Source organism: Pelodiscus sinensis, chromosome 1, assembly GCF_052426305.1.
Source record: "Pelodiscus sinensis isolate ZL-2025 chromosome 1, ASM5242630v1, whole genome shotgun sequence".
Classification (NCBI taxonomy): domain Eukaryota; kingdom Metazoa; phylum Chordata; order Testudines; family Trionychidae; genus Pelodiscus; species Pelodiscus sinensis.
The window spans coordinates 102,589,678-102,610,033 of NC_143052.1; the positions used below are offsets into that span (position 1 = coordinate 102,589,678).

Consider the following 20,356-nt stretch of genomic DNA (forward strand, 5'->3'; position numbering starts at 1 on the left):
TATAACAGAAATAGATGGAGTTTAAAAAAATCGAATGGGCTTGGAGGTCCTGGAAGTACAGCTTCATGATGGAAAACTGAAAAAAACTTGGTGCGGTTTAGAGAAATCCACAAATAAGAGGGAAATGATAGAAATATAAAAATAATGAATGGCATACGGGAAGATGAATCTCGTGCTCCTGTTTAACTTTTTGCCAAATATAGTAACAAAGGAACTTAAAGTGAAAGGCAGCAAACTTATCTGATAAAAGCAAATACACTTTAAAACAGTATGTAGACTGTGGAACTCATTGCCACAATTTATCATTGAGGTCAACTGTTTAGTAAGATTTAAAAAAATGATTACCCCTCACATAGATGGATAAGGAGAGTACTCCTTGCAATGTTAGATTAGATACAAATTCATAAAGCAAACATATGCCCATATTTCCAGACTTAAATCAGTGTTGGATAGAAGTTAGGACAACATTTCTGTGGGCGGACTATTGCTTTACAGGGCTTCAGTTCCACCCCCACCCCAAAATTATTGATACTGACTACTGTGCAAGAAAGGCTACTGGATCCGATGAAGGTCCTTATACAGTTTGGCAATTCCTGTGCTCCCAAAATAGACATGAAGTTTAGCTCTGTGTAATACAAAGGAACTGTCCAGTGGCAGATCATTTGGAAGCATATATGGAAGTTTGCTCTTTGGGAAAATAGAGGACTGCAGTGTCTAGGGTGTCATTTTCTTCCTACAGGAACAGAAAATAAGTAAGAATGTTAGAGATGGGGAATAGTGATTGAAATACATAGTCCTGTATTTTGTTAGAGATGGGGAAGTTATTGTGGGTAGTGAAGGGGTGATACCTTTGTGTGACAGCAGTGGAGATGATTTTTCATGGGTGAGGAAGCTTCTGGATAACATCCTATCTCCTCTCTAACACAGGGTGTTAGAGAATGGGATTTCAAGTTCAGATAGTGCAAGATTTAACTCTCATTAGTGACCAGGGAGGCCTCATTCATAACATACAGGGAGACAGGGAGAGGCAGATGGCTTTGAATGCAGGATTTACATAGTAATGAGATTCGGGTCATCCTAACTGTCTTCTTTCTTTTTCTGCATTTTTGTCTGCATGTCATCCAGTATGGAAGGAATGAAGGAGCGGGCAAGGAAGGGAGGGGAATGTAGATGATAGATCTGGAAATTAACTCTTTGCCATTCTCCTGACTGGTGCTGTAATACTGGAATAAAAAGTTGGTAGTGACAGGCATACTAATGCAAAGAAATAGTGAGGATAAAAGCGCATAGCAATCACAGAAGGAATTAGGAGCACTGATTGTGTTTTAACTCAGACCTATAATATATTCAGGAGGAGGGGATGGCCAGAATGAGCCCAGGCTTTACAGTGCTTTAATTTTCAGGCTCCAGGTTGCTGAGTTTGGAGCCAACAATGCAGGTCAGCCCAGAGTGAAAGAGGGTTTTGTGCTGAGATTCGGGTGTAGGCGAGGAATGTGGACAGGTAAGTGGCTCCTTGAGAGCAGACCCTGCCCGCAGCCTGCTCTGGGCAGAGAGCTGCTTCAGCCCCGACGGGCTCTCACACAGAGTCACCAGCCTGCTCCTCGTGGCTGTGGCCAAGAGCTAGCAGCCTGCCCCTCATAGGGCTGGAAGCAGGAGCCCTGAAGGTTGGGGACTATTCCAGATGGGCTGTTTAGTTGGTTAACCAAGTATATGTTTCACCAGTTAACTGATTAATTGGGATTTTACATCCTTAGTATAGGCTCTCATTGACTCTTCTTGTTTCTTAAATAAAGAAAACCTTCCCTGTTTTGTGTAGCTTCCATCTGAAGTTATTTCTCTTCCGGAGTAAGCAATGCCATTTGCTGGAAAACAGTGTTTGCAATGGCAGGTAGCAGGTCTGAATCTCCTGCTGACATTGGTTGTTTTCTTGCTGAAAAATGCCATACTTCGGGAGACACCATTGTGGTTGAAGAAAGGGCTTCGGAGTCAGGACTCCTGAGTTCTAATTCTCACTCTAATATGGATGGAGGCATTTGATTTGTTCAATATTGCCAAACCCTAGCATTTGAAAATTGTGAGTCAGGCCCCCTTAACCCGCGACATCATGAGATGAGTTTTAAAATCATGTTACTTTTAAAATAATACATTTAAGGTATGTCTACACTACAGAGGGTTTTTTGGGGGAAAACGTCTGTTTTTCTGAAAAATTTCAGTTACGTCCACACTGTAATCACGTTCTTCCGAAAGAAAATAGAAAGAACCGAGGGGTTTTTCCGACATTGGTGATCCTCATTCTATGAGGAAGAAGCCTTTCGGAAAAAGGCGTGTGTGGACAGGGAAGAGGGAGTTCTTTTGAAAGAAGAAGAAAGAGGAAAAAGCACAGGCACCCTGGTGGCCATTCCATCCATAGTAATCACAGCTTTCATGCGAGATAACGTCTATGTAGTGTGGACACTATCTTTCGTAAAAGCAGCTTGCTTTTTTTGATGTGCTTTTTCAGTGTGGATGCTCTCTTTCGGAAGTCGTTTTTTCAGAAGTTCTCTTCCAGAAAAGCTTCTTCCGAAAGAAGCCTGCAGTCTAGACATAGCCTTAGGGAGTCTTATTTTTCTGCTGGTGTTTGAGCCTTTAGGATTCATATTTTAAAACGTTTTTTTTTTTTTTTCAGGATAAGAAAGTTGAGTATCTGATATAATCACCTGACTTCAGAAGCTGGGGCTTTAATGCAGGAGTGGGGAACCTTTTTCGGGTTAGGAGGCCACAGACCCACAGAAAAATCAGTTGGAGGCTGCACATACGTGAGAAGCAAAAAAAAAAAAAAAAAAAAACCAAAACACACACACACACACCCTCCACACACACCCGCTCAGTGATGCACATCAAAGTCTACAGATACAAGATTTTGTGTGCTCTGGCTCCTCAATGGAGAAGTGGGAGAGGGTGGCTGGAGCACCAGCACAGGCTCCTCAGTGCTGGAGGGAGGGGCCTTGACCCTCAGGGGTCAGATCCAGGCAAGCAGGGGGCCACATCTGGCCCCCGGGCCTAAGGTTCCCCACCCCTGCTCAAAGGTAACATCTAGTAGTGTAATACTCAGGATAAAATTGCAAGACTCACAACAAAAATCACAAGAGTTGACAATACTATGTCTGTGCGTGAATTACCCCTATGTGTACATTGGGGGAATGATACGGATCTGCTTCACAGGGGTGCTGAGGCAGCATAGGGGTAGTGAGTTTTCATTGTTTATAAAGTGCTTTGAAGCCCTTGGACTAATGTTGCTAGAAAAATGAAAGTATTTTTGGAACACTAGTGGTCTGTAAGGGTGTGTCTACACCAGAGGTGGGCAATAATTTGTAATGGGGGGGGCGCTCCAAGATTTTGGCAAGTACTCAAGGGCCGCATTTCTGCTGAGGGGGTTTGGGGGTCTTGGACAGAGGTTGGGTGCAGAAGGGAGCCTGGGGTAGGAGTCTGGGGTGCAGGAGGAGGGATGAGTCTGAGGGGGAGTTTTGGTGAAGGAGGGGTTCATTGGCTGTCCCTGATGCCAGCAAAATATCTCAGCTGCGATTGGTCGGAAACTGGCCAATGGGAGCGGAGAGATTTTGTGTGGGGCGGGGCAGAGCACAAAGCCTCCCTTCTTTGCTCCCAGAATAGAGCAGCCACATTTAAAGTGGTTGCCGCTGCACGGTGCTTAAGGGTCCCACTGGCAGCCTCGTGCCCACCCCTGGTCAACACACCAGGGCTTAACTCGAAATAAGCTATGCAAATTGAGCTACATCAATTGCGTAGCTTATTTCGATATAGCTTATTTTGAAATTGGGAGCGTCTACACAGACTTATTTCAAAATAGAGCACTCTTCCTCCGACTTCCCTTACTCCTCATATAATGAGGGTTACAGGAGTCGGAGTAAGAAGTCCTTCAGCTTCACAGTATTTCGACATTATTTCGAAATAACTGCCTGTTGTGTAGATGTGGACTAAGTTATTTCGAAATAATGTTGCTGTGTAGACACAGCCTAAGAAACTTTTTTTCAAATGGCCTCAGTTTTAATGCTGGAAGACTGTATTTTAAAAACAGGAAGAAACGCATTTCTCCTGTTATGTTGGTGTCTCTGCTAGTGGTGACCTGGATGGATGGAAGCCTTGCAAATAGTAGATGGCTTTTTCTCTTAAGATCTTAATTTAAGTTAATAATTGAATATTGGATCAAACATTCTCAGATATAAGAGACTTTAGTGCCTCCTTTCAGTTTGTTAAGCAGAGCGAATGCTAAAATATATGGTACAGCAGTCTGATTTGCTTCAGTTAGTATCTTTTGAAACAAACGTAGAGTCATATTTGGCGAGACAGATAAGGGGACTCGAAATATCTTCTTTCTCCCTTCCCTAGCTAAAAGTAGATAGAAAATGTTTCCTGTGTCTACAACCCTATCTTGGGAGCCAGGATTCCTGGGTTCTCTTCCAGGCATTGTCCATAACTCCATGTAGCCATGGAATGGTCATGTTATTTCTCTATTTTACAATATATTCATCTGTAAAATAAGAGCAACAATGCTTTTTACCCTACAGGACCATTGAAAGCTTAATTAATGCATACATATTTGTAAATCACTTTTAGTTTTGTACATGGAAGGTCTTATATAAAAGAGAACCAGCACTACAGAAGATAGAGGCTGTTCTCAGTAGTGACGGATGGCAGAACAAGGAGCAATAGTCTCAAGTTACGGTGGGGGAGGTCTAGGTTGGATATTAGGAAAAACTATTTCACTAGGAGGGTGGTGAAGTACTGGAATGGGTTACCTAGGGAGGTGGTGGAATCTCCATCTCAAGTTTTTAAGTCTCGGCTTGACAAAGCCCTGGCGGGGTTGATTTAGTTGGGATTGGTCGTGCTTTGGGCAGGGGGCTGGAATTGATGACCTTCTGAGGTCTCTTCCAGCCCTAGGATTCTATGCCATCAGCACTGGACTGGGCACTGGTGGCTGGAGTGGTGGTGGCAGGGAGGGGGGGGGCGGGGAATGACCTAGATTCTATTTCAGGATGCAGGACCTTGGGGAAGTCACTTCACCACTGTGCCTCAATTTCCCCTCTGAAAAATGTGGTTAATGATACTTTCTCTTTTGTAAAGGAAATTCAAATCTATAGACAAAAAGTGAAATACAGGTAGCCCCCGTCTTGCGATGTGATCAGTTCCTGGGAAAGCATCGCAAGTCGGGGGCATTGTAACTCGAATCCTCATTTATGATTGGTGTCGTGCGCCATCATAAATGCGACCTGAGGACATGAGTCGGGGGGTTTTGGCCCCTTCTGCTCTTACAACCATTTTTGTAAGTGGGGGGGGTCGCAACTCGAGCAGTCTCATTTCGGGGGTTTCCTGTATAAAGCTCAGTATGTGGCGTTATAAGAGCTATGAAGATTGTGTGTGTGTGTGTGTGTGTGTGTGTGTGTGTGTGTTAGTAGTTGGTTAACAGAAAAGGGGTCAGTAGATATTACTCTAAAATATGTAGCATGGTTCCTGGGCTTTGTGGAACCAGCAGAATTTATTCACTGCAAGTCGCTTCTTGAAGGTGGACGTTTACATGGAGTTCTTAACAAATGTCTCTGTGTGTTTTACAACAGTTAAAAGCTTTCTCATCTGTTCTTTTGCAGAGCCCCTGAAATCATCCTTGGTTTACCATTCTGTGAAGCAATTGACATGTGGTCACTGGGATGTGTCATTGCAGAGCTGTTCTTGGGCTGGCCTTTATACCCAGGGGCTTCAGAGTACGATCAGGTTGGTATAGTGCTACAGTTGCTAACAACAAACACATAGAAGCTTTTTTCCTTTTTGTGTCAGAAGGGACAAATTCTAAACTTGCTATTTTTTGCTGTTGGAAGATATGTGTGTGTGTTTGATTTTCAATATCCTAAGACTGCTTTTTCATCCACCTGTAGTGTTCTAGGTAACCAATAAGATATTTAGTACTGTGCCTTTAAGAGCTGCCTGCCTAAGTGAACTGTCGATCAAGAGTGTAAGGTCCTGTTGATTGAAAGCTCTGTAGATGATCTTTAATCACTGAGCAGAGCTGCCATCCTAACTCTACTTAACAGCAAGTATTAAATGAAGATTTATTTGTTATAATATAAGAAATTATATGGACTCTGCTGCTTTTTATAATCCCCTAATGCGGACGTTTATTAAAAGCAATGAAAAGAAAGAGAATGGTCTCTGGGGCAGGTCCTCCACTGGTGTCAACTGTCATAGGTCCTTTGAATTCAACTGAGCTTTAATTATCACAGCTAACTGAAGATCAGCGCCGTAGACTTTACTGTTCCTATCTCTATAACAGGTGATGCAGCAATCTCTACAGCTAAGCTTAGATAATAGTTTCGATTCTAACCACCTTTTTTCAGTTGCTCGTTCCTTCTGAAACTGTGAAACTGATCTTTTGGGGGAAAGCCTAAGGGAAAGGGAAAGTGGCAAGAAGGCACACAGTACATTTTTCCCATTATAAAAGCATTCCTGAGAGTTTGTTTTTGTTTTGTTTTTTTAATATTTCAGCCATGGTTTTAAAGGTGAAATCTGGCATGGAAATAGCCCTCACTGAAATTCAGTGCCTTTAGCTGTTCCAGAGGAAATCAGTTCTGTGCCTTTGCAAGTCACATGGGTGAGTCTACACTGCAGGGCTTAACTCAACTCGAAATAAGCTATGCAAATTGAGCTACGTCAGTTGAGTAGCTTATTTCGAAATTGGGAGCGTCTACACAGCACTTAACTTCAAAATAAAGCACTCTTCCTCTGACTTCCCTTACTCCTCGTACAATGAGGGTTCCAGGAGTCAGAGTAAGAAGTCATCCAGCTTGACAGTATTTTGACATTATTTCAAAATAACAGCCTGCTGTGTAGATGCGGACTGTTATTTCAAAATAACGCTAGTTATGTTGAAATAAGGTTGCTGTGTAAACGTACTCTTACTAAGCACTAAAAGTAGACTTCCCTCCAGAGGGTATGTCTACACTGCAGAGTTTTTCCGGAAAAACTACACTTATGTCCACACTGTAATTGCATGCTTTCAACAGAAAGTCAAAAGAATGGAGGGATTTTTCCAACAGCAGTAAACCTCATTCTACGAGGAAGAAACCTTTTTCTGAAAGAGCTCTTTCAGAAACAGGTGTGTGTGGACGTGGAAGTAGGAGTTTTTTCGAAAGAAGAGGTCTCCAGGAAAAAGCACAGGTGCCTTGGTGGCCACTCCATCCAAAGTAATCAGCTTAAATGCGAGATAGCGTCCATTCACTGTGGATTGATCGCTTTTTCAATGCGCTTTTGCTGTGTGGATGCTCTCTTTCGGAAGAAGTTTTTCTGGAAGATCTCTTCGGGAAAACTTCTTCCGAAAGAACCCTGCAGTCTAAACATAGACAGAGATAAATTGACAAAGTGGATAGTTGAGGAAGGGCACACCACTCACGTGTAAAGCTGACTTTGCTGTGCAGTGCAGTCTGCTCTAGCCAAATATATTGACGGCTCCTGTTGAGTTTGTGAAATGGAGCAGCACTGAAGCTTAGTCTTTGCCTCAGACTCTGTGGATTTGTTAGGTTGCGAGTGGGCTGAAAAGGGGCTATCAATGTGTGCAAGGTGTGCAGGGGGGAGCCTGGCTCTGGTGTACCTAAGGCACTCCATAGCAGGGGCATGCATTTTGCATGGACTAGGGCCATCAGTGTTTTGAAGTCCCCAAGGCGGCAGCTGCTACTTAGGTTTTTCTCTTTTCTTTCCATCTTTTCTTTTAAAAAATATCTAGCGTTTTGTCTGTGGCATTTCCTGCATTAGAAGAATATTAAGTTTTCAAAGTGAAGCAATCAAAAAGTCAGGAAATGATGAAGTTAAAGTTTTATGTGCCACCCTATGTCAACATTATGTCAGCCTTGAATTACATGCTCACATACTTTTTCTCTAGTAAATGAAAAAATAATTCTCCACTCTTAGACACATATGCATAGCATCCCATTGTTCTGTGTATGCCAGCTAGGCAGGATCCATGAAAGTTATTGACATGACAAATGCAGTAAGCTATATAAACACTGCAGATTTAGTACACATCACCAAGTGATGGTGTAAATTTGCTTCAGTACATAGGCTGCTTCAGTTCACAGAGATTTGCATCATCCACTTTATCCCTTGAACTGCTCCAAAGAAAATAAGAGAAATACCACCACATTATTGAAATTACATACCTTATAGAGAAGAGAACTTGCCATGAAAAGCTGCAATTCAATAAAATCACACCATTAAAGTGTGTGGGCATTGTCTTTTACCTTTAAAGTCTGAAGATAAAGGGAGGAATTCCCAGGAAGAATGTTTTATAGACTTTCAGAGTAAATGTCCTAAGACATTAATAATAAAGGTGGAAATGCCATTGAAGTCCATGGGAATTCTCTTTCTTTCATTCCTTTTAGTATATCCTTGATAACGCCCAATTTGATACCACCTTTCTCTCTCTTTCTTTGTTCCATTATTTTAAATGCCTCCTGCCCTCTAGAAAGGAAGATCACCACCTATCTTCATAGGTGACCTTTCATCCTTCTCTTACAGATTCGCTATATTTCACAGACACAGGGTTTACCAGCAGAGTATTTGTTAAGTTCAGGGACAAAGACAACAAGATTTTTCAACAGGGATACAGACTCGCCGTATCCATTGTGGAGGCTAAAGGTAGGCAGACATTTCCTTGTGTTCTTCATTTTGCAATAGTTGACTAGAAGTGAGGCCAAATTCTCTTAAGTCAGAGTGTGAATCTCTTCACAATGCATTGAGACACTTCCCAAAACTGAGTTGTTAGAATGGGTTTGAGCTGAGGTAAAACTGTTGTAAGGAAAGAATTCAGCTATTGGCTGCGCAATGGCTTTGCAATTAGTGCCTGGCTCTGCATGGTAGAAGCTTTAAGTCCAAAATGAATCTTAAAATCTCTCCAGTAAGGAGCTGCCCAGACTGGGGCAGTTTTAGTTTAATGAAGGGCATGTCTGCAGTGCAGAGAAAAGCCCATGGAGGCAAGTCTCTGAAAATGGGTCCACTGAGTTGGGCTTGTGCTCTGGGGCTAAAAATACCAGTGTAGGTGTTTCCACTCGGGCTGGAGTCCAGCTCTGAAATGTGGGGAGGAGGAGGGTCTCAGAACCTGAGTGCACAAGTGAGAACGTTTGTGCTGCTATTCTGAGCCCTGTGTAGTTCAAGCCCCGTGTGTCTGTTTTTTCAATGCAGACATACTCTTAGCGAGCGACTACTATCCTATCCATTTAGGGCTTTTGTTTATATCTTCACAATCTATGGAGGATAGTTGATGCAATAAGGTTTAATTTAACCTGCTGCTGGGTGGAATTTGTTTTTAATACCTCCCAAGTTCACATACACATTTCCATGTTAACAATTAAAATAGATAATAGTACGAAAAAGGTTCCAGGATCAGTGGTAGCAACATGTTCTGCTCCACTGCATCTGAGTGGGACGGTCTTGGTTAGTAAAGCACTTTGAGATTCTTTAGGTGTGAGGTGCTATATAAATACATTCCGCTACTATTTAGGTTACCTGTTCATGTAAGAGACAGGTGGCTTTGTGCGTGGTGTACTTGGGGAGGGGGGCGTTATGGGATGCATTGCCTCTCCCCCCAAACTGCAAGCTTCAGTTAAGCATAGGATCCCCTCTTTTCCCCCCATTCGGGTCTCCATTGGATGACTGGAGTTGCCTCCCCAAATATGGAAATCAACTAGGCCTCTGGCTTTGACTCTATGGGGTGGACTTTGAGGTATCCATCTAAGCTGGTTTATCAGCCTACATAGATGCAAGGGCAGCTCAGCTAACTCCCTTTCCCCTGTCTTGAGCAGACACCAGATGATCATGAGGCAGAAACAGGGATTAAGTCGAAGGAAGCAAGGAAGTACATTTTCAACTGTTTAGATGATATGGCACAGGTAAGAATGTTGGTGAGTAACTAGCGAGATCTTTCCTTGTGCATCTGCGCAAGGCAAACAAATGGGGCATGAAATCATTTCTACATATATGCTGCTTTGGGCAAACCTCTGAGAAACACCAGGTCTTCATCAGTCCAGCCAACTCCCAGTTATCATGTGTTGCATTGGCTCCCTACACATAAGGCCATATATAGTCATGAAAGTTGCATCAAACAGTGTGGCTTAGTAATTAGGAGTTTTACAAGTGCTAGGGTCTATTCCTAGCTCTGCCACTAACTTCCTATTTGACCTTGGCTGAGTCAGTTAACTTCTCTATGCCTTAAATTCCCTTATCTGTAAAATGAGGAGGAGGATGTTTACCTACTTTAGAAAGCACATTGCTACCTGTAAAGAAAAAGTGCTTATTATTTGATTGTTTTGTTGTTGTAACAGTGAAGTTGGTATGGGGCTACGAAAGTTCATGACAACAAAATGGCCCATGATAGTTTTGATCTAGAGTACATGTAAGATAATACTGGATATTTTAGCTTCATTAGCTAAAGTGTAGAAAGTGAGACTTCAGATCAGGAAAGATTTTATTATGAAAGCTTTTCCTGGCCCCTGATCTATAAATAGTGCTGTTCTCCATAAACTTACTGCTATCTTTTTTGTTTGTGTTTTTTGCTGTTTTTGCAGCAAGGCACAAAATATATGGTGCTTTATATGATACATTATGTTTGTCAGAGCTTGTCTATTATCACACAGAAGCTGATAAAAAGCTGGAAAGGACAACTAAGATCTTCCATGGCCATTGACCTAAACAAGCTAGATACTTAGCAGCCTGTACAGAGACATTTCTTGCACTTAGCCTGATGGCAATTTGACTTTGCCAGCTCAGATTCTTCCTTGTGACCTCAGCAGCTGCTCTTCGGCAGACACACACATGGTGGAATCGAGAGAGATGATCTCTTGGAGACCTGAGCATCTGCTTGTCCCTTTTAACTGTTGTCTTTGTCCTTTCTCTCCCAGGTGAATATGACAACAGATTTAGAAGGAAGTGATATGTTGGTGGAAAAGGCAGACCGGCGGGAGTTTATAGATCTGTTAAAGAAGATGTTGACTATAGATGCGGATAAGAGGATAACTCCAATTGAAACACTAAACCATCCCTTTGTCACCATGACGCACTTGCTCGATTTTCCCCATAGCACACAGTAAGCTTCCTTCCTTCTGCCTTATGTCTGGGTTGTCAGAGAGACAAGTTAGATGGAGTGGGCGGGATGGTAGACTGGGCAGTAGGATGAACATTTGGGTTTATAAAAGGGCCTAGCAACAGTATTTTAAAAGGCCACCGTTAAGGCCCAAAGCTTTTCATTTTTGTTTAAAAAAAAAAAAAACCCAAACCTAATATGAATAAGAAATGTGTTGCTGATGCACAAAATTCAAAAGACAGAAGACTGCATTATGTCCATTGTGAAATGACTCAATCATTACACATATTCATGTTAAAATACAGAAAAAATAGGTGCAAGTGGCATTGACTCGACTTATGCAAGTGACAGAGGGGTTGGTGCTGTGGTTCTCATTATCCACAGCGTGACCCAGCCCTTCCTCACAGAACCCTTTCCCAGCTAGATGGAATCTGGTTGGGACCGCTCTGTTTAACCATCTGGAGAGAGGGCATTGCGATCATAATACCAACGCTTGTTTGCAGCCTCCCCCTCTTGAGGACTCCTGACTTAGAAAAAGGAACTAGAAACAAGAAATCTCATTTCTGCGCCCAGCTCTCTCGCTCTCAGATTTGCTATGTGGCCTTCAACAAGTAACTTGAACCTCAGTTTCCACATCTAGAAGGAAGACTAGAAGGGTAGAACTTTAACAGGGTTCATAAAAGAGCTAGATAAATTCATGGAGGTTAGGTCCATCAATGGCTGTTAGCCAGGATGGGTAGGAATGGTGTCCCTAACCTGTTTGTCTGGATGTAGGTGACAGGGCATCTGGTATTGCCCCTCTGGGGCGTCTGGTATTGGCTGCTGTCGGCAGACAGGATACTGGGCTACATGGACCTTTGGTCTGACCCAGTATGGCCGTTCTTATGTTCTTATCTGTAAAATAGAGAAGCACTCCCTCGCCTGATGGGGATGTTATAAGGCATGGTTCATTAAGGCCTGAGTCTCATTTATAATAAAGCTTGAACATCACTATACATTAGCCTGGGACTTTGGAGATCTGGATGCAGTTCCCTGCTCCACTATGGATTTTCTGTCTGACCCTGGGCAAGTCACTTAGGGCCAAATTTGTAAAGCTCTTTAGCCGCTGATCGGTGTGCATTGGGATTTTTAAAAGTGTCTAGCAGCTTAACTCATTAATTTCAGTGTGAGTCAGGCACCTGGTTTTGAAAGCCCTGGTAGATGCACATCCCTGAAAGCAGGGGCTTGTGGGGAGCCAGCTTAAAAGCCGGCTTCCCACAAGCCCTGGTTTCCCCCGCCTTCCCCCCCCTCCCGCTGCTGCCTCTGACACAGTGCGGGGTGGGGGTTGGGGGCTGCGTGTAACCACGGACGCGTTTACACTTTCACATTCCTACTGTGAATCAGAATTAATAGTACTGCTATAACTCAGAGTAGCTAGTATGAGAATGAATACATTAAAAATGGTAAGTTGCTCAGACACTGCGGTAATGGAGACCATATAAGTACCATAGATGGATAAATAGATACTGAGGTGATGAATGCCATATGAACACAAGGTAATTATTATAAACAGAGAGAAAATACTCATCATAAAAAAGTCAGTTTTATGAAAAATTTGAAACAATAGACAAAAATCTGCTTTTATGTTTGCAATAATGTACTTTCATTTGCAACAACCCTTTTTACATGTGCAGCAACTGCTTACAGTTTTACAGACTCAGGGCCCAGTCTGTTGCCATTGGGAAACCTTCCCTCCATTAGGGCTTCATTGCTGAAGTTTTTACCCCAGCCCTCCTTGGGCCAAGTACCTAACAAAGGTACAAGTTCGTACTCAGGAGCAACTCAGTGGAAATTTGTGTCTGAATAAGAACTTTAGGATCGAGCCTCTGGATAGGGTTGCCAGATGGTTTATCCAAAAATATCGAACAGCCTTCCCCCTACCCCCCCCCCCCAAAAAACCAAAAAACACCGGGGGGAAAATTCTGTGGGAGGGAAAAAAAATGGGGAGATCAAAGTTTTTGAGCAAAAAAACCCAACAATAAACAAACATTAAATTAAAACAGCTTTAAGTGCCTGCAGAGTCAGAAAAGGGATAGCAAGACGGGAGAAGTTGAGCACATTTTAGGTGTCCAGTATTTTCTGAATTTTTTCCCTGGACTGGAAGCGAAAATACTGGACACCTGGCAACCCTACCTCTGGATGCTAAACACCCTGCCAGCTCAGCACTCTTCCTCTTTTGGAAATGGCAACAAGCTTTAACCAACGTGCAGGGGAGTTGACAGCCTCACTGGGCTCCTGGGCAAGGCGAGGAGGTGGCTCCATGATCCCATAAAGGGCGGGGCCTCAGGCAGAAGGGGCAGGGCTGAGGGCAGCTGCACAGACCCTGTGCGCTCCCCGTCCCCCAATGCTGCCTGGAGTGTGCCACATTCCCCTGGCAGCCCTTAGAGCTATTCAGAGTGCACAGTGCGACTCTATAGTGTCAATTTAATGGGCTCAAGACTCTGGGTGCTGCCACTGCACTAGCCCCCTTTGACCCCTGGACCTTGTGGCAGTTGCCCCCTTTGCCTCCCCAGTCAGCAGGCCTCCCAATGTGGGTTGGCTGATTTGAAATCAGGCCTGTGATTGTCCCTGTTTCTGAGAATAGGAACTTCAAAGACTCCAGGAACGCTGGGGACTGAATCTCTCTTGAAAGTAAATCAGGACAGAGAGGAAGTGCAAATGTAGAGAAGACATAGCTGCTGGAAGCAGTTTCTACTGTGACACACTTCACAAAAAGGCTACAAGCCTCAAGAACTCTTGAGGCTTTGTACTTGTTAGTGCCAAAGCAGCAGCTTTGCATTTGTGATTGTAGGGATACTACGTTGTTGGCAACAATGTTTTTGAATATGCAGTATATTATTGCACTAATTTACAGGGAGCAGATCATGTTTTACAGTACTCTTTTGCAATGGTAGTATTATGTGAAATACAAGTATGTCATTTTCAGTGGTTTACTCTACAGTGTTTTGAAAAATAGTTAAAAACTTGTGCAGAAACCTGGGCAATTAGCATTCTACCTTTGTCAAGTAGATTTTTAAAAACTTTTACAAATATTTCTAAATATTTTGCAGATTACCTGTATTTCATAGATGTAAAAAGCATGTATACGATGAAAGTACATACATATTCTCTCACATCTGATTCAACATTCAGTAATTGTTGCACAGAAATAATCGTATTCATAACCAAATGGCATGGGACTTTTTAGAAGAAGCATGGTCTCTTCATTAAAGGATGAGGGAGGGAGGGAGCGTGCAAGGGATCTGGATTCTATTCCTGACCACTCCTGTGTGATCAGGGGCACGTTTCTTTAAATGGACACTATCAGCTTAAAAATAAAGTATCATAAACACTCATTTTTACCCATATTACTAATAACAGCTTAGATTATTAAAAGTGAAATCTTACAAATTGAGTCCTGAGGTGCACTTACTTTTCATAGTTTCTCTGTGTAAACAGTCAAAATCAAGGAGAAAATACTTTCATTTTTGTTTTCTTTATAAGTTCACTGTCAGATGCTTAGTTTTACTTTTGGTTATTAAACACTGTGGGAGAAATAATGAATGAAAAATAACCATTTGAATTGGATTTTAAAACAATATTGAAATTCCTAATTGTGGAAAGTGTTCATCTTATTCCTGCAGGTCCTGGTCAGATCTGTAGCTCTTGACCATACTTAAAATGATAGTGTTCCTTTAAAAAAAAAATATCTCTGTGCCTCAGTTTCCTACCTCACAAGGAATGTGCTGTAATAGGGCAGAAGTATTTTATATGCTATATTGCACAAACAGTATGTTGCTACATACTGAGGAGACAAAATATTGTACTTTTCAATATTTCCACTGCTATATGTGTGTGTGTGTGTTTATTTCTTTAATACGTAGGTTAGAGGGATTGTGCTGGAGGAGATTTAAAAACATTTCCCCACTGCTGCCTCTCAAGTTGAGACAGCCTCATGAGCCAATCCTGCAAGATGCTGAGCACTCGAGCTATGCTTTAGGAAACCCTTTAAGTCATATGCGCTGAATGGGACTCATGCTTACATCCTGTGCTAAAGTGGGACCAATGAACTGAGCAGCTTTGCAGGACTGAGCTCAAATGAACATTTTTAAAGTGATGAGTAAGAACTGAGATGTCTCATGTACCACCTATAGCAAAATCTTCCTCCTATAGGGGAAAGGCTTTGAAAACTGCCTTTAAAAGAAGCCCAAATGATCAAAGACCAGCTGGCTTTCTCCCCACATCCCCATTATCTGTCATGTTACAAAAGACAACTCAACATTTCTTGGTTTGATTTTTCTTCCCCTTCTGTCTGACTGCTGACAGCTTTTGGCTGCTGACTCTAACTTACACTGCAGGACTGAAGCTGGATGAGACTCTCAGGAATCCTAAGCCAAAACAAGTCCTCTGCTGAATGCCAGCTAGTTCCCTTTCAGTACAAACAGTGTGAACCTTGGCTATGGGGAGAAGGGGATATTCAAACAAAGTAGGGAAACACTGATTAATCTAGCAAGTGCCAAGCATTGCCTGATCACTTGGCTTAGCCATCAAAGAAGAAGGCTGACCTGGAGCTAGATTTCTGTAGCTGACTGTTAAATATGCTCATTGGGTTGTTGTTTTTCCTTCTCTTTCTCACCCTCTCATCCCTTTCTCTAAACAGTGTCAAGTCCTGTTTCCAGAACATGGAGATTTGCAAGCGGCGGGTGAACATGTATGACACAGTAAACCAGAGCAAGACGCCATTCATCACCCATGTGGCCCCGAGCACATCAACCAACCTGACCATGACCTTTAACAACCAGCTCAACACTGTCCACAACCAGGTATGGGAATCAGCAGCAGCCAAGGCCTGAAAGCTAGAGAGCCCTAGAAAATGGAGGGTAGATGTAGTGCTCTTATCAACACTGGCACAGTAAGATGGCTCCTTTCTGCCTTGTGACAAGAACACACCATCCTTCTCCTTGAGCCTTGTCTAGTTCTGTGGTATTTTATGCAAGGATGATTCATTCCATGGCACTCGTGTGACCGTGAAATACTGGCTTATTCGTTCATCTCGTTGGGGATGATGAACCCCACCTTCCTAGGGAGTTGGAATGGAATAAAATTCCGATGGCAGTCTCTCTTTGTGCAACAAGTAGGATTGTGCTAAGTGACAATCAGGCAGACACGAGTAATTATGAAGATTACTGCTGAGATAAAACTAAATCCTCACATCACAGACACAAGACTGCAGCAGCAGCAGCAGCAAATGGAAGTGCTCTCACTTCTTACCGTAGCATTTGGTGGGGTATTTCTCCTTGAGTATTATTTGTCTTTACAGTAGTCCCTAGAGGCCCTAATTGAGATGGAAACCCCACTGTGGTAGGCGTCCTCTGCGGTAAGAAAAGCCTGGTCTGCTGGGGCAGGGGTGCACTAGCTGCGCCCCCCCCCCCCCTCCCCAGCAGACCAGGGAGACTCGGAGCGGCTTTTCTCGCCGCGGAGGACACGGGTGGCGGTACTGCGGCACATCTTGGCGGTCCCGCCGCCCGCGTCCTCCGCGGTGAGAAAAGCCCCGTTCGTAAGTAGGGATCCAATGTAAGTCAGATCCACGTAACCCGGGGACTGCCTGTATCCTTTTTTTGCCTGCTTTTGGAACTTAGGCTGGAGAGTAAGACTGCTTATAAACTCCTGTTGATTACCTTCTCCCAAGCACCAATTAGCACCCTTTACTATAACCAAACACCACCACCTGCACGACTAGAAGGGTCAGACACTCTGTCATCTTTACTCGCCCTGAGTAGTTCCTTACTCCACCCAAAGTTCCTGCCAGTGAGACTATTAGCACTGCATAGTGTGAATATGGGTGGAAGAATCTGTCTCTGCATATCAAACAGCAGCAGAAATTTGGGTGAGGTCTGCCAGTATCAGGCAGTTCCAACATTCTCACTGTACGTCAAAAACCACTGTACGTGGGCCACTTCTCCTGTTTCCTCTCCCGTCTCTAGGTGAGGTTTCCGACTGTCTCTTGTGTGTCCATCACTTACTGCCTGGGTTTTTTTTAAAGGGGGTTGAAAAAAGTGCCGCTTTATGTTCTCTTATCAAAAGAAGTGTGTAGTTGTGATGGGTGTATAAATGGGAATCTCCAAATTCTCCTATATGTTTTGTGTTGGGAGCAGAACTGACCTCACCAGGTTTCTCACAGGGTGGGCCAGAAGCATGTACGGAGCAGTTTGACTTTGTGTGACTGTTGCTTTTTGAGCCTGTGAAGGGGCAGGCCCTGGTCCCGGAGCGAATTCGCCTTGGACCTGGGGACACATAATCCCTTTGGCCTGGCCCTCAAAGTCCAGTGCCCCTTTATCAGGGGAGATACGGCCCTCTGGCCTAGTCCATACAGACAAGCCTTTTGCACCATCTTGGAGGCTGAATTATGGGGGTTTTGGGGGAGGTAGGGGGACCCGGGCCCTCCCGCTCCACCGGGTCCCAGCCTAGGGCCCTGTTGGCCGTGTCAGTATCCACTGCCTGGTTGCCGACCCCCCGGAGGTCCTTCCTCCTCCCGGGGATGCTTCCTGCCTCTCCCCTGGAGAGGCGATGTCCTGGGGTCTGTGCTTTGGCTTGCAGCTCCTGAGCGCCTGAATCAGCAGGCCTTGCTCCAGTGGTAGCAGGGATGGCTGGGACGGCTCAGGATCTCTGCCCTGCACCCCTGCCACTTCAGCTACCTCCCCTGACTGCCTGCTTCCCCTGGCTTTTATCCCAGGACTCACTCGTGTGCATGCCCAGCAAGGCTGCAGGGGTGGGGTCTGCCCTGCCCCCGAGGCCAGGTGAACTCTTTTAGCTGCAGTGCGGGGCCATGCCGCCCTTTCACAGAGCCCCTTCCTCTTCCTGTCTCCTCCCTGTTCCCCAAATCAGGCCCATCCTCAGGAGAGATGCTCCATTCTGGAGACTCCCTGGACAACAAACTGGGCTATGGTGTGGTTGGAAGCAGCCCCAGTTGATAGAGCGTCTCCCTATTCATGCTTAGTGTGCTTCCTTTGCCCATGTCACCTTCCCTTGCCTCTTGTGCTCCTCAGTTTTCTATTTTGCTCCTCATTTATTTTTTTGTTTCCTGGTTTTATTTAGATTCATTTATTTTTAGATTTGCTTCTTCCAACATACCATCTCCCTCATTTTTTTTTGTTTAATTCCCATCATTCCTTTAGGCCACCAACCTGGCTCCCACCTCCACCAGTGCCACTATTTCTTTAGCCAACCCTGAAGTCTCCATACTAAACTACCAATCTGCACTCTACCAGCCTTCAGCAGCATCCATGGCCGCAGTGGCCCAGCGGAGCATGCCCCTGCAGACAGGAACGGCGCAGATCTGTGCCCGGCCTGACCCCTTCCAGCAAGCCCTCATCGTCTGCCCTCCAGGCTTTCAAGGTAAGAAACCGGCCTGCCTCCTGGCAGCCAGCCTTTCTGTTGTTTGATTTGGTTCACATTTGAAATCTCCCTCCACCATATCTTTCTGAAGGAAGAAAATCATGAAAGTGAGGAGAACATCAGGAGCAGTTGGGTTGCTGGTGATACCTCGGGGGTGGAGGGAGGGAGATGTGATTGTGGTGCTCATCGTTCATTGTCCTGGTCAGTGTATTTTGAAGAACCTTTGCCTTGTGTTGGCAAATTGAAAAGAACTGACTATTTTACTGACCAGTTCCCAGGTTGCTCAGTGACCCTGTTTCCATGAGGTGACTCAGCAGGTTAGTTCTCTGGAAAAGTCTGTACTGGAGATTTGCCCTGATTATGGCCATCAGTGGCTAGTCATCTGTACAGCTGCACCACTGCAGCTAGTATAGATAGGTATAGCTGATTTTTGCACCAGTGGGCAATACTCCTGTTTTAAAATGGTGTAAACTGCATTGGGACACATAGCAGCTTCACCTGTCTGTGATAGGGGTTGCTCCTGCATAGTTTCACCAATAGCTGTATCAGAGACAAATACTCAGTCCAGGCAAGATCTGAGATTTGGTCCTGATGGTGCAGGATCTATCAACAATAATGTTTTGCAATACTCTAACCACTTTTCTACAAGGACTTTATAGTGTAACTTTTACCCCAGTTGAAGCCTGGCGTCCCCTAACTCAACTAGGTTAGCAGGTGTTAAAGTAGACAAGGACACTATCACTTCAGAATGTGTTGACTGATGCGTACTGGTGATATGCCTTTCAATCCTAGTGAAGTCTAGAGAAACAAAATGCCTCAATGACGAGTGGAGTGTACACAACCTTACTCTGGAGTCCCAATCTCCCACCTCATCAACAGGCAGCACCCTCACCCTATAGTGTATTTTTCTAGCCATCTGTGATGGTTGCTGGTAGCCAGATTGGAGAATAACAGGTTTAATTTGAAAACAAACCCTTATAGAATTGCCTCCAGATGTGGGTAACGTTATGATGTCTCTACTAAAGTTAACACATTCTAAAAGCATATGCCAAGTTTAAGGAGGGTTAATCTCCTACTGTCTTCAGCCTTGTGTGTGTGTGTCATGTCTGCCAAAAATTGATAGATGTCCATGGGTTGAGAGTGTAATAAATTTGACTGGATGTAAGAAGTGGGAATCAAGCGCCTGATTTTCTTTTTTAGACCCCTCTTCTTAGCAGTGCTGATGATGACTAATTCTGTACCTTCTCTGTCCATGGAACAGGATTACAAGCCTCCCCTTCAAAGCATGCTGGGTATTCTGTACGGATGGAGAACGCTGTTCCGATTGTCACTCAGGCTCCTGGGGCCCAGCCTCTTCAGATCCAGCCAGGTCTCCTCGCACAGGTAATTTTCTTAGTCTGGGTAAATGTGCTTTGGGCAAGTATAGGTGACACTTGGAGCAAGTGTTTTTCATTTAGCTTAGCTACATGGAGCGGGGGAAAACTCAGTCCCTCTGTGGCTCAGTTGTAGAATGGGACACCCAGGTGAACATCTCCAGCTTTCCACGGGGCATCTGTCTTTCCTCAATCTCCTTTTCTCCTGGCAGGCTACTTCTGATTTCTAAAAGGCTCTAACAGTGTAGCAGGTAACAGGTCCATTCTCTTTCTCAGTCCCCCTTTTTACAAGGTGTGATCCAATTCTCATTGACATCCGTGGGGGTGGCAATAGGAGCTGTGTCAGGACAATGGTAAGAATTAATGATTGATACTTTTCTGAATCCTACTAAGTATTTGGCCCTGTGACATCTTGCAGCAGCAAGTTCCACTGGTAAATTGTGTATTGTTTAAA

At 44.1% G+C, this 20,356-nt stretch overlaps 1 protein-coding gene across 4 annotated transcripts in view; it reads left to right on the forward strand.

Annotated features, from left to right (window-relative positions):
- Positions 1 to 20,356, forward strand: part of HIPK2 (homeodomain interacting protein kinase 2) — a 213,140-nt gene that overhangs the window by 145,782 nt on the left and 47,002 nt on the right. For 2 of the 4 annotated variants that reach the window (XM_006138056.5, XM_006138057.5), the window contains exons 3-9: positions 5,640 to 5,763; positions 8,557 to 8,676; positions 9,840 to 9,926; positions 10,935 to 11,119; positions 15,795 to 15,957; positions 18,310 to 18,529; positions 19,791 to 19,912. In XM_006138056.5, the coding sequence (XP_006138118.2) occupies positions 5,640 to 5,763; positions 8,557 to 8,676; positions 9,840 to 9,926; positions 10,935 to 11,119; positions 15,795 to 15,957; positions 18,310 to 18,529; positions 19,791 to 19,912 (1,021 nt within the window). The remainder of the gene's footprint in view (positions 1 to 5,639; positions 5,764 to 8,556; positions 8,677 to 9,839; positions 9,927 to 10,934; positions 11,120 to 15,794; positions 15,958 to 18,309; positions 18,530 to 19,790; positions 19,913 to 20,356) is intronic. The other 2 variants (XM_006138058.5, XM_006138059.5) reach the window with 1 other exon arrangement.